Below are 14,829 nucleotides of genomic sequence, written 5' to 3'. Positions count from 1 at the left end.
TCAAAACCTTAAAAATCCTATTACTTCAATTTCTCAAACATATGACTATTTTACAGCCATTTAAAGATAAGACTCTCGTTAATCTAACCACACTGTCCGATTTCAAAAAGGCTTTACAACGAAAGCAAAACATTAGATTATGTCAGCAGAGTACCAAGCCAGAAATAATCAGACACCCATTTTTCAAGCCAGCATATAATGTCACCAAAACCCAGAAGACAGCTAAATGCAGCACTCACCTTTGATGATCTTCATCAGATGACAACCCTAGGACATTATGTTATACAATACATGCATGTTTTGTTCAATCAAGTTCATATTTATATCAAAAACCAGCTTTTTACATTAGCATGTGACGTTCAGAACTAGCATACCCCCCGCAAACTTCCGGGGAATTCGCTAACATTTTACTAAATTACTCACGATAAACGTTCACAAAAAGCAGAACAATTATTTTAAGAATTATAGATACAGACCTCCTCTATGCACTCGATATGTCCGATTTTAAAATAGCTTTTTGGTGAAAGCACATTTTGCAATATTCTAAGTACATAGCCCAGGCATCACGGACTCGCTATTTAGACACCCGGCAAGTTTAGCACTCACCATAATCATATTTACTATTATAAAAATGTCATTACCTTTTGTTGTCTTCGTCAGAATACACACCCAGGACAGCTACTTCAATAACAAATGTTGGTTTGGTCCAAAATAATCCATCGTTATATCCGAATAGCGGCATTTTGTTCGTGCGTTCCAGACACTATCCGAAATAGTAAAGAAGTGTCACGCGCTTGGCGCAATTCGTGACAATAAAATTCTAAGTATTCCATTACCGTACTTCGAAGCATGTCAACCGCTGTTTAAAATCAATTTTTACGACATTTTTCTCGTAGAAAAGCGATAATATTCCGACAGGGAATCTCCTTTTCGGCAAACAGAGGAAAAAATCCCAAAGGCGGGGGCGGTCGGGGTCACGCGCATAAGCTAGTGTCTCTTGATCGGCCACTTGAGAAAGGCGATAATGTGTTTCAGCCTGGGGCTGGAATGACGACATTCTGTTTTTTCCCGGGCTCTGAGCGCCTATGGACGACGTGGGAAGTGTCACGTTAGAGCAGAGATCCTTAGTAAATGATAGAGATGGAAAAGAAGTTCAACAAATGGTCAGACAGGCCACTTCCTGTAAAGGAATCTCTCAGGTTTTGACCTGCCATTTGAGTTCTGTTATACTCACAGACACCATTCAAACAGTTTTAGAAAATTTAGGGTGTTTTCTATCCATATGTAATAAGTATATGCATATTCTAGTTACTGAGTAGGAGTGGTAACCAGATTAAATCGGGTATGTTTTTTATCCAGCCGTGTCAATGCTGCCCCCTAGCCCTAACAGGTTAATAAAACCCAGTAGCTTGTGCTACGTTGTGTACAGTGTTCAGCCAATCAGGTTGCACCAGTCTGTTGTTTACCTGTGTCTGAATGCTGTACACAATGTACAGGAGTAGCATTAACCACCCTAGCATGGTGGTGGAAAATGGTATTTTAATAAGACAGTACGTAGACCAAACAATTTAGTCAATTTGTGTGGGGAGAAATGGAGGAAAATGTCCTGACGTGGCGATGGCTCACAGGCGCGTCGTCACCGTTCATTTATAAGCTCAGTGATCGTTACACTACCTCCAGGAGAAAACTATTCAAGTTTTCCAGCTGCTTGATCTGCTTTTTTCCCTCTGGCCATGACAAGTGGTTGTTCTTGACTGGGGAAGCAGAGCCCACTGTATTCTTAGTTCCTACTCTACTCCACAGCCAGCCAGGAAGAGTTATGCCACTGCAGGATATACAGTAGACTAGAGAGCTTCGTCTGTCAATGACCCTATAATGTTCAATTTTGGGACTATATCTTGTTAATATATTTAGATGCATTTTTCATATGCATATAATTTGTTTATGGCTTAATGCAGATGTCTCTTTTTTATAGTGCTGCTATTCATTTTCTTATTTTTTTTTACAGAAATCGTGTGTTCGGTTGGCGTTTTATGTTTGTGATTTAAAATGCAAAACAATGCCAGAATATCAAACCATTGTGAGTGCCTTTGCAAGTCTCCAGTCTCATCATACAAACGCTCCCAGCACCTGTCACACACAGATGAGATTTCAAATATCTAATTTACTTTCAAATACATTCATACAAGTAAGTGTTCAGCTAGTTGAATATTTTTATGTATTTGGAAATACACTTGGAAAGTATTTTAAATACTCAAATGCACTCCCATACATTTAACCCAGGTATTTGAAAAAAGTATTTTAAATACACTACTGTTCAAAAGATTGGGGTCACTTAGAAATGTCCTTGTTTTCCATGAAAACATACATGAAATGAGTTGTAAAATGAATAGTCAAGACGTTGACAAGGTTATAAATTATGATTTTTAATTGAAATAATAATTGCGTCCTTCAAACTTTGCTTTCGTCAAAGAATTATCCATTTGCAGCAATTACAGCCTTGCAGATCTTTGGCATTCCAGTTGTCAATTTGTTGAGGTAATCTGAAGAGATTTCATCCCATGCTTGCTGAAGCACCTCCCACAAGTTGGATTGGCTTGATGGGCACTTCTTATGTCCCATACAGTCAAGCTGCTCCCACAACAGCTCAATAGGGTTGAGATCCGGTGACTGTGCTGGCCACTCCATTATAGACAGAATACCAGCTGACTGCTTCTTCCCTAAATCGTTCTTGCATAGTTTGGAGCTGTGCTTTGGGTCATTGTCCTGTTGCAGGAGGAAATTGGCTCCAATTAAGCGCCGTCCACAGGGAATGGCATGGCTTTGCAAAATGATAGCCTTCCTTCTTCAAGATCCCTTTTACCCTGTACAAATCTCCCACTTTACCACCACCAAAGCACCCCCAGACCATCACATTGCCCCCACCATGCTTGACAAATGGCATCAAGCACTCCTCCAGCATCTTTACATTTTTTCTGCGTCTCACGAATGTTCTTCTTTGTGATCCGAACACCTCAAACTTAGATTCGTCTGTCTGTAACACTTATTTCCAATCTTCCTCTGTCCAGTGTCTGTGTTCTTTTGCCCATCTTAATCTTTTATTTTTGAGTCTGAGATATGGCTTTTTCTTTGCAACTCTGCCTAGAAGTCCAGCATCCCAGAGTCGCCTCTTCACTGTTGATGTTGAGACTGGTGTTTTGCGGATACTATTTAATTAAGCTGCCAGTTGAGGACTTGTAAGGCGTCTTGTTTCTCAAACTGGACACTAATGTACTTGTCCCCTTGCTCAGTTGTGCACCGGGGCCTCCCACTCCTCTTTCTATTCTGGTTAGAGCCAGTTTGCGCTGTTCTGTACACAGCGTTGTACGAGATCTTCAGTTTCTTGGCAGTTTCTTGCATGGAATAGCCTTCATTTCTCAGAACAAGAGTACACTGGCGAGTTTCAAAATATGTTTTTGTTTCTGGCCATTTTGAGCCTGTAATCGAACCCACAAATGCTGATGCTCCAGATACTCATCTAGTTTAAAGAAGGCCAGTTTTATTGCTTCTTTAATCAGAACAACAGTTTTCAGCTGTGCTAACATAATTGCAAAAGGGTTTTCTAATGATAAATTAGCCTTTTAAAATGAGAAACTTGGATTAGCTAACACAACATGCCATTGGAACACAGGAGAGATGGTTGCTGATAATGGGCCTCTGAAAGCCTATGTAGATATTCCATATAAAATCTGCCGTTTTCAGCTACAATAGTCATTTACAACATTAACAATGTCTACACTGTATTTCTGATCAATTTGATGTTATTTTAATGGACCAAAAATGAGCTTTTCTTTCAAAAACAAGGACATTTCTAAGTGACCCCAAACTTTTGAACGGTAGTGTAAGTGTTTGAAAATCCTGTCGTTTTTGATTTTTTTCCCCCTTCAGACTATTTGTATTTTCCATATAACCATTCAAATACTCAAATAAAAGTACTTGTTTTCGTCTGAATCGCATCTCTGCATGTCTGGCAGACATATCAGTGTGGATGACGGATCACCACCTCAAGCTGAACCTCGGCAAGACGGAGCTGCTCTTCGTCCCGGGGAAGGACTGCCCGTTCCATGATCTCGCCATCACGGTTGACAACTCCATTGTGTCCTCCTCCCAGAGTGCTAAGAACCTTGGCGTGATCCTGGACAACACCCTGTCGTTCTCCACTAACATCAAGGCGGTGACCCGATCCTGTAGGTTCATGCTCTACAACATTCGCAGAGTACGACCCTGCCTCACACAGGAAGCGGCGCAGGTCCTAATCCAGGCACTTGTCATCTCCCGTCTGGATTACTGCAACTCGCTGTTGGCTGGGCTCCCTGCCTGTGCCATTAAACCCCTACAACTCATCCAGAACGCCGCAGCCCGTCTGGTGTTCAACCTTCCCAAGTTCTCTCACGTCACCCCGCTCCTCCGCTCTCTCCACTGGCTTCCAGTTGAAGCTCGCATCCGCTACAAGACCATGGTGATTGCCTACGGAGCTGTGAAGGGAACGGCACCTCCATACCTTCAGGCTCTGATCAGGCCCTACACCCAAACAAGGGCACTGCGTTCATCCACCACTGGCCTGCTGGCCCCCCTACCTCTGAGGAAGCACAGTTCCCGCTCAGCCCAGTCAAAACTGTTCGCTGCTCTGGCACCCCAATGGTGGAACAAGCTCCCTCACGACGCCAGGACAGGGGAGTCAATCACTACCTTCCGGAGACACCTGAAACCCCACCTCTTTAAGGAATACCTAGGATAGGATAAAGTAATCCTTCTAACCCCCCCCTTAAAAGATTTAGATGCACTATTGTAAAGTGGTTGTTCCACTGGTTATCATAAGGTGAATGCACCATTTTGTAAGTCGCTCTGGATAAGAGCGTCTGCTAAATGACTTAAATGTAATGTAATGTAATGTCTGTGTGTAAGAAAATTCTCAAATACACAAAGTAATTTTAAATACCAGATACACGTATTTGGACGCCGGTCTGACAAACGCACACACACACTCGCACACACCTTCTTAAGTTGCTAGTGTTGTGCTGGGGAACATACAACGTGGGTTGCAGGTGCCTCTTGATATCTGTTAGCGTGGGCCTGGCTGCGAGGCAAGGCAGGGTGCATGGATTAAAGTGTTTGGATTGGATGACTTCCTTGTCTGTGTATGGCTGGTAGTAACCTGGGAGATTTAGCGTAAGGTGTCAGGGTTGCCTGAGGTGGCCGTAACCCATAATCTCCTGCTTCACTCACAGGAAACCACAGAGTGGACCCATGATTAATCACACCACACACAGATTTATTCCTCTGGGGGTGGTGTGTGTGTGTGTGTGTGTGTGTGTGACCTCATCTCACCAGCCTGCCAGTGCATCAACCATACTTGCTTCAACACACATATGACATTCCTTTTGCAACACACTTTCTCTACCTTTAGGCCAAACACTGTCCCTGACCCCTGTTATTAAACACACTTTAGACCAAACACTGTCCCTGGCCCCTGTTATTAAACACACTTTAGACCAAACACTGTCCCTGGCCCCTGTTATTAAACACACTTTAGACCAAACACTGTCCCTGGCCCCTGTTATTAAACACACTTTAGACCAAACACTGTCCCTGGCCCCTGTTATTAAACACACTTTAGACCAAACACTGTCCCTGGCCCCTGTTATTAAACACACTTTAGACCAAACACTGTCCCTGGCCCCTGTTATTAAACACACTTTAGACCAAACACTGTCCCTGGCCCCTGTTATTAAACACACTTTAGACCAAACACTGTCCCTGGCCCCTGTTATTAAACACACTTTAGACCAAACACTGTCCCTGGCCCCTGTTATTAAACACACTTTAGACCAAACACTGTCCCTGGCCCCTGTTATTAAACACACTTTAGACCAAACACTGTCCCTGGCCCTTGTTATTAAACACACTTTAGACCAAACACTGTCCCTGGCCCCTGTTATTAAACACACTTTAGACCAAACACTGTCCCTGGCCCTTGTTATTAAACACACTTTAGACCAAACACTGTCCCTGGCCCCTGTTATTAAACACACTTTAGACCAAACACTGTCCCTGGCCCCTGTTATTAAACACACTTTAGACCAAACACTGTCCCTGGCCCTTGTTATTAAACACACTTTAGGCCAAACACTGTCCCTGGCCCCTGTTATTAAACACACTTTAGACCAAACACTGTCCCTGGCCCCTGTTATTAAACACACTTTAGACCAAACACTGTCCCTGGCCCTTGTTATTAAACACACTTTAGACCAAACACTGTCCCTGGCCCCTGTTATTAAACACACTTTAGACCAAACACTGTCCCTGGCCCCTGTTATTAAACATACTTTAGACCAAACACTGTCCCTGGCCCCTGTTATTAAACACACTTTAGACCAAACACTGTCCCTGGCCCTTGTTATTAAACACACTTTAGACCAAACACTGTCCCTGGCCCCTGTTATTAAACACACTTTAGACCAAACACTGTCCCTGGCCCCTGTTATTAAACACACTTTAGACCAAACACTGTCCCTGGCCCCTGTTATTAAACACACTTTAGACCAAACACTGTCCCTGGCCCCTGTTATTAAACACACTTTAGACCAAACACGGTCCCTGGCCCCTGTTATTAAACACACTTTAGACCAAACACTGTCCCTGGCCCTTGTTATTAAACATACTTAGACCACAGGCAGCCGGTGGGGAGGACAGGTTCATTGTAATGACTGGAATGAAAAAAATGAATGGTTTCCATGTGAATGATAACCTTCAATTCACTCCATTCCAGCCAATATTATGAACTGTCCTCCCCTCAGGAGCCTCCTGTGCTTTAGACCAAACATTGTCATTGGCCCCTGTGGTTATACACACCTCTGCCTGTTACTGTACAGTAAGGCCCCATGGGGATGAACTGAAAACACACCTGGACCTGTAGACTAAATACAGTTGAGACTGTAGTCAAAACATGGCAAGGCCTCTATTCCAAACACACCTGGAACTGTAGAATAAATACAGCTGTGACTGTGGTCAAAACATGGCAGGGCCTCTTCTAAACACACCTGGACCTGTAGAATAAACAGAACTGAGACTGTGGTCAAAACATGGCTGGACCTCTATTCCAAACACACCTGGACCTGTAGAATAAATACAGCTGAGACTGTGGTCAAAACATGTCTGGGTTTCTATTCCAAACACACCAGGACCTGTAGAATAAATTCAGCTGAGACTGTGGTCAAAACATGGCTGGGCCTGTATTCCAAACACACCTGGACCTGTAGAATAAATACAGCTGAGACTGTGGTCAAAACATGGCTGGGCCTCTATTCCAAACACACCTGGACCTGTAGAATAAATACAGCTGAGACTGTGGTCAAAACATGGCTGGGCCTCTATTCCAAACACACCAGGACCTGTAGAATAAATTCAGCTGAGACTGTGGTCAAAACATGGCTGGGCCTGTATTCCAAACACACCTGGACCTGTAGAATAAATACAGCTGAGACTGTGGTCAAAACATGGCTGGGCCTCTATTCCAAACACACCTGGACCTGTAGAATAAATACAGCTGAGACTGTGGTCAAAACATGGCTGGGCCTCTATTCCAAACACACCTGGACCTGTAGAATAAATACAGCTGAGACTGTGGTCAAAACATGGCTGGGCCTCTATTCCAAACACACCAGGCTCTGTTTCAAATCCACTGGTTCAAAGCAGTTCTCACACTTATCTCCCCTGTGTGTGTTTCTCTCTGCAGGACCAATCAGATGGTGAAGATCCTGTACTCCTTCGGAGTGTTTGTCAGCTTTGCCATCCAGTTCTTCGTCCCGGCGGAGATCATGATTCCCCCGGTCCAAGCGAGGCTAAGGAAGAGTTGGAGGGCTCCCTGTGAGATGATCCTCAGAGGCCTGCTTGTCTGCCTCACCTGTGAGTACCTTCTCTCTGTCATATATATATATATATATACATGCCTATATACATGCCTACATACATACATACATCACACACACACACACACACACACACACACAGTTGAAGTCGGAAGTTTGCATACACTTAGGTTGGAGTCTTTAAAACTCGCTTTTCAACCACTCCACAAATTACTTTTTAACAAACTATAGTTTTGGGAAGTCGGTTAGGACATCTACTTTGTGCATGACACAAGGAATTTTTCCAACAATAGTTTACAGACAGGTTATTTTACCTGTATCACAATTCCAGTGGGTCAGAAGTGTACATACACTAAGTTGACTGTGCCTTTAAAAAGCTTGGAAAATTCCAGAAAATGATGTCATGGCTTTAGATGCTTCTGATAGGCTAATTGACATAATTTGAGTCTATTAGAGGTGTACCTGTGGATGTATTTCAAGGCCTACCTTCAAACTCAGTGGCTTTTTTGTTGTTGCTTGATATCATGGTAAAATCAAAAGAAATCAGCCAAGACTGCAGAAAAGAATTGTAGACCTCCACAAGTCTGATTCATCCTTGGGAGCAATTCCCAAACGCATGAAGGTACCACATTCATCTGTACAAACAATAGTACGCAAGTATAAACACCATGGGACCATGCAGCCGTCATACCTCTCAGGAAGGAGACGCGTTCTGTCTCCTAGAGATGAACGTACTTTGGTGCGAAAAGTGAAAATCAATCCCAGAACAGCAGCAAAGGACCTTGTGAAGATGCTGGAGGAAACATGTAGAGAAGTATCTATATCCACTGTAAAACAAGTACTATATCGACATAACCTGAAAGGCTGCTCAGCAAGGAAGAAGCCACTGCTCCAAAACCGCCATAAAAAAGCCAGACTACGGTTTGCAACTGCACATGGGGACAAAGATCATACTTTTTGGAGAAATGTCCTCTGGTCTGATGAAACAAAAATAGAACTGTTTGGCCATAATGACCATCGTTATGTTTGGAGGAAAAAGGGGGAGGCTTGCAAGCTGAAGAACATCATCCCAACCGTGAAGCACGAGGGCTGGCAGTATCATGTTGTGGGGATGCTTTGCTGCAGGAGGGACTGGTGCACTTCACAAAATAGATGGCATCATGAGGCAGGAAAATGATGTGGATATATTGAAGCAACATCTCAAGACATCAGTCAGAAAGTTAAAGCTTGGTCGCAAATGGGTCTTCCAAATGGACAATGACCCCAAGCATACTTCCAAAGTTGTGGCAAAATGGCTTAATGACAACAAAGTCAAGGTATTGGAATGGCCATCACAAAGCCCTGACCTCAATCCTGTAGAAAATCTGTCGGCAGAACTGAAAAAGCGTGTGCGAGCAAGGAGGCCTACAAACCTGACTCAGTTACACCAGCTCTGTCAGGAGGAATGGGCCAAAATTCACCCAACTTATTGTGGGAAGCGTGTGGAAGGCTACCTGAAACGATTGACCCAAGTTAAACAATTTAAAGGCAATGCTACCGAATACAAATTGAGTGTATGTAAACTTCTGACCCACTTTTGAATGTTGTGAAAGAAACAAAATATTAAATAAATCTTTCTCTCTGCTATTATTCTGACATTTCACATTCTTAAAATAAAGTGGTGATCCTAGCTGACCTAAGACAGGGAATTTGTACTAGGGTTAAATGTCAGGAATTGTGAAAAACATACTTTAAATGTATTTGGCTAAGGTGTATGTAAACTTCCGACTTCAACTGTGTATATATACGTGTATATATATATATGTGTGTGTGTGCGTGTGCGTGTGTGTGTGTGTGTGTGTGTGTGTGCGTGTGTGTGTGTGTATATGGTGAACTGAATGACTGACTGCTTGTTTATCTGACCTGTGAGTACTTACATTGTATCTACGGTGTACTGATGGTGTTTAACAGCTGTGAGTGAGTGGGACGATCCTAGCCTTTTATACATTTGCTACAAACTATCCCAAGGGAGATTATTTCTCTGGGGTTTGTGGGTAGCACAACTGCTTGTGTATCCATGTAGCTGGGCTGTGAGAAATATCTGAGAATCTAGTCTGTGTCCTCTGTCTGATTTACAATGTGAGAGTGGTCTCAGTTGATCGGACCTGGAATTAATCTCTTTGGCTGAAAATCATGAATCATGAGACTTTTACATATTTTTCCCTATGCAGACAGGCAGCCCCCAGATGTTGAATGAATGAACTAGCAGAAGATTGACTGCAGAATGGCTGGTTGTCATGGTGCTTTCAATTATCTCACTGTGCCTGAGTTGCACTCTTCAAAGACTTTTATGGTGTGTGTGTGTGTCTGTACGTACGGGGTGTTCTAGTGGGATACCCCAGGGAGACCCCAACCCAGGGAGGTACAGACGTAGCTCTTCCCCTCTTTATCTCAAAGTAAACACTGATACCGTTAGTTTCCCCCCTCCTCTTTATCTCAAAGTAAACACTGATACCGTTAGTTTCCCCCCTCCTCTTTATCTCAAAGTAAACACTGATACCGTTAGTTTCCCCCGTCCTCTTTATCTCAAAGTAAACACTGATACCGTTAGTTTCCCCCGTCCTCTTTATCTCAAAGTAAACACTGATACCGTTAGTTTCCCCCCTCCTCTTTATCTCAAAGTAAACACTGATACCGTTAGTTTCCCCCCTCCTCTTTATCTCAAAGTAAACACTGATACCGTTAGTTTCCCCCCTCCTCTTTATCTCAAAGTAAACACTGATACCGTTAGTTTCCCTCCTCCTCTTTATCTCAAAGTAAACACTGATACCGTTAGTTTCCCCCCTCCTCTTTATCTCAAAGTAAACACTGATGTCGTTAGTTTCCCTCCTCTTCTCCTCTCCTCTTCATCTCAAAGTAAACACTGATGCCGTTAGTTTCCCTCCTCCTCTTTATCTCAAAGTTAACTTTGATGCCGTTAGTTTGCTTCCTCCGCTTCATCTCAAAGTAAACTTTGATGCCGTTAGTTTGCTTCCTCCTCTCCTGTCTGAAATGATTAATTGGAAGAAGTTAAGTTAAAAGCTGGCTAACGGATGGAAGAATAATGAATAGCATGACTGCATAAAAGAGGAAACTGCTGAGGAAGAGGTGGAGGATGAGGAGGAAAGCATTAGAAACAGATCCTCAGGATATGTCTGTCTGTCTGTCAACAGACACTACATACCAACTAACGGGCCTGCTAGGATAGGATACTACACTGTCAATGTGGGGAGGCCTGTTCGCCCAGTTTTATTATAACCAACTCCATACTCTGCCTTGTAGTCACCAAGAGCCCTGTCCATGGTGCTGAACTGGCCGGGTGAATAGTTTGAGCCCTGTCCATGGTCCTGAACCGGCTGGGTGAATAGTTAGAGCCCTGTCCATGGTGCTGAAATGGCTAGGTGACGAGCTATAACCCTGTCCATGGTGCTGAACTGGCTGGGTGACTAGGCCTGGCTGAACAGACGATGCTGCCCATGGTAGACCTACCATAACCTTGACCAGAGGGAGGTTGGAAGTGAAATTTAGTGACAACTTAATGCAATGAACACAAGCATCAACTATGAAGCTTAACATATATTAGCTTGCATTGAAGGTGTCGAGTTAATAAATATATCCTAAAAAAGTAACTGATGAATTTATGTTGACGGAGGGGAAATTCTGAGGTCTTATAGTATCTCTATTGTTTTGTCTTAATACCCATCTTTGGATAAGTTGAATCAGCCACTGAACCGTGGAGCCACCCAGAAGTGATATATACAGTTGAAGTCGGAAGTTTACATGCACAAACTATAGTTTTGGGAAGTCGGTTAGGACATCTACTTTCTGCCTGACACAAGTCATTTTTCCAACAATTGTTTACAGACAGATTATTTCACTTATAATTCACTGTATCACAATTCCAGTGGGTCAGAAGTTTACATACACCAAGTTGACTGTGCCTTTAAACAGCTTAGAAAGTTCCAGAAAATGATGTTATGGCTTTAGAAGCTTCTGATAGGCTAAGTGACATAATTTGATTCCATTGGAGGTGTACCTGTGGATGTATTTCAAGGCCTACCTTCAAACTCAGTGCATTTTTGCTTGACATCATGGGAAAATCAAAAGAAATCAGCCAAGACCGCAGAAAAATAATTGTAGACCTCCACAAGTCTGGTTCATTCTTGGGAGCAATTTCCAAACGCCTGAAGGTACCACGTTCATCGGTACAAACAATAGTACGCAAGTATAAACATCATGGGACCACGCAGCCGTCATACCACTCAGGAAGGAGACACGTTCTCCTAGAGATGAACATACTTTGGTGCGAAAAGTGCAAATCAATCCCAGAACAACAGCAAAGGACCTTGTGACGATGCTGGAGGAAACATGCACAAAAGTATCTATATTCACAGTAAAACGAGTCCTATATCGACATAACCTGAAAGGCCGCTCAGCAAGGAAGAAGCCACTTCTCCAAAACCGCCATAAAAAAAGCCAGACTACGGTTTGCAACTGCACATGGGGACAAAGATTGTACTTTTTGGAGAAATGTGCTCTGGTCTGATGAAACAAAAATAGAACTGTTTGGCCATAATGACCATCGTTATGTTTGGAGGGAAAAGGGAGATGCTTGCAAGCCGAAGAACACCATCCCAACGGTGAAACACAGAGGTGGCAGTATCATGTTGTGGGGGTGCTTTGCTGCAGAAGGGACTGGTGCACTTCACAAAGTAGATGGCTTCATGAGGAAGGACAATTATGTGGATATATTGAAGTAACATCTCAAGACATCAGTCAGGAAGTTGAAGCTTGGTCGCAAATGGGTCTTCCAAATGGACAGTGACCCCAAGCATACTTCCAAAGTTGTGGCAAAATGGCTTAAGGACAACAAAGTCAAGGTATTGGAGTGGCCATGGCAAAGCCCTGATCTCAATCCTATAGAAAATTTGTCGGCAGAACTGAAAAAGCGTGTGCGAGCAAAGAGGCCTACAAACCTGACTCAGTTACGCCAGCTCTGTCAGGAGGAATGGGCCAAAATTCACCCAACTTATTGTGGGAAGCTTGTGGAAGGCTACCCGAAACGTTTGACCCAAGTTAAACAATTTAAAGGCAATGCTACCAAATACTAATTGAGTGTATGTAAACTTCTGACCCACTGGGAATGTGATGAAGGAAATAAAAGCTGAAATAAATCATTCTCTCTACTATTATTCTGACATTTCACATTCTTTAAATGAAGTGGTGATCCTAACTGACCTAAAACTGTGAATTCTTACTAGGATTATATGTCAGGAATTGTGAAACTGAGTTTAAATGTATTTGGTTAAGGTGTATGTAAACTTCTGACTTCAACTGTATATATCACTTCTGGGTGGCTCCACGGTTCAGCGGCTGCTTCAATTTATCCAAAGATGGGTTTTAAGACAGGTCATATAGCATCTCTATTGTTTATCTATCTATTTCTATATAATAAATGCATATATATATCTATCTACATAATAAATACACATATATATTTATTTATAAAAAATAAATATCAGTTTACCGCCGTCACTCGTGCATACCCTTATTTATGATATTCATGAAGTTGGGCATGATGACAGAACGTCTGTTCATCCCCCAATCATCTATTCCTTCATCTGTTTATCCCCAATCCATCTATTCCTTCATCTGTTTATCCCCAATCCATCTATTCCTTCATCTGTTTATCCCCAATCCATCTATTCCTTCATCTGTTCATCCCACAATCCATCTATTCCTTCATCTGTTCATCCCCCAATCCATCTATTCCTTCATCTGTTTTTCCCCAATCCATCTATTCCTTCATCTGTTTATCCCCAATCCATCTATTCCTTCATCTGTTTATCCCCAATCCATCTATTCCTTCATCTGTTTATCCTCAATCCATCTATTCCTTCATCTGTTTATCCCCAATCCATCTATTCCTTCATCTGTTTATCCCCAATCCATCTATTCCTTCATCTGTTTATCCCCAATCCATCTATTCCTTCATCTGTTTATCCCCAATCCATCTATTCCTTCATCTGTTCATCCCCCAATCCATCTATTCCTTCATCTGTTTATCCCCAATTCATCTATTCCTTCATTTGTTTATCCCCAATTCCTTCATCTGTTTATCCCCAATCCATCTATTCCTTCATCTGTTCATCCCCCAATCCATCTATTCCTTCATCTGTTCATTCCCCAATCCATTCATCTGTTTATCCCCAATCCATCTATTCCTTCATCTGTTTATCCCCAATCCATCTATTCATTCATCTGTTTATCCCCAATCCATCTATTCCTTCATCTGTTTATCTCCAATCCATCTATTCCTTCATCTGTTCATCCCCCAATCCATCTATTCATTCATCTGTTTATCCCCAATCCATCTATTCCTTCATCTGTTTATCCCCAATCCATCTATTCCTTCATCTGTTTATCCCCAATCCATCTATTCCTTCATCTGTTCATCCCCCAATCCATCTATTCCTTCATCTGTTCATTCCCCAATCCATTCATCTGTTTATCCCCAATCCATCTATTCCTTCATCTGTTCATTCCCCAATCCATCTATTCCTTCATCTGTTCATCCCCCAATCCATCTATTCCTTCATCTGTTCATCCCCCAATCCATCTATTCCTTCATCTGTTCATCCCCCAATCCATCTATTCATTCATGTACACATCTAACTATCTGTTCTGTCCTTTCACCTATCAAATCCTCAGTTAGCAATACATCTTTGACAGAATACTGAATTCATTCATCTCTTTAAGGCTAAAACAGCATCTGAAAATGACATTAAGTTTTAAGGACGGGAAGTGTTTTCTTTCCTTCCTGAATTAACTATTATGGTAGTTTGCTGATTAATGCATTTCACAGATAACTACAGACTTTTTTCAGTTTGTCTCTGTAGGACCA

The 14,829-nt window shown here is 42.4% G+C and overlaps 1 protein-coding gene across 6 annotated transcripts in view; it reads left to right on the top strand.

The window, feature by feature from the left end:
* slc36a4 (solute carrier family 36 member 4) overlaps positions 1-14,829 on the top strand; it is a 261,847-nt gene that overhangs the window by 62,414 nt on the left and 184,604 nt on the right. For all 6 annotated transcript variants that reach the window (XM_014163300.3, XM_014163299.3, XM_014163297.3 and 3 more), the window contains exon 12: positions 7,775-7,944. In XM_014163300.3, the coding sequence (XP_014018775.1) occupies positions 7,775-7,944 (170 nt within the window). The remainder of the gene's footprint in view (positions 1-7,774; positions 7,945-14,829) is intronic.

Source organism: Salmo salar, chromosome 20 (assembly GCF_965601325.2).
Source record: "Salmo salar chromosome 20, fSalSal1, whole genome shotgun sequence".
NCBI classification, from domain to species: Eukaryota; Metazoa; Chordata; class Actinopteri; order Salmoniformes; family Salmonidae; genus Salmo; species Salmo salar.
Note: the sequence above shows the minus strand (reverse complement) of the source record. Positions and strands in the feature narration are given on the sequence as shown.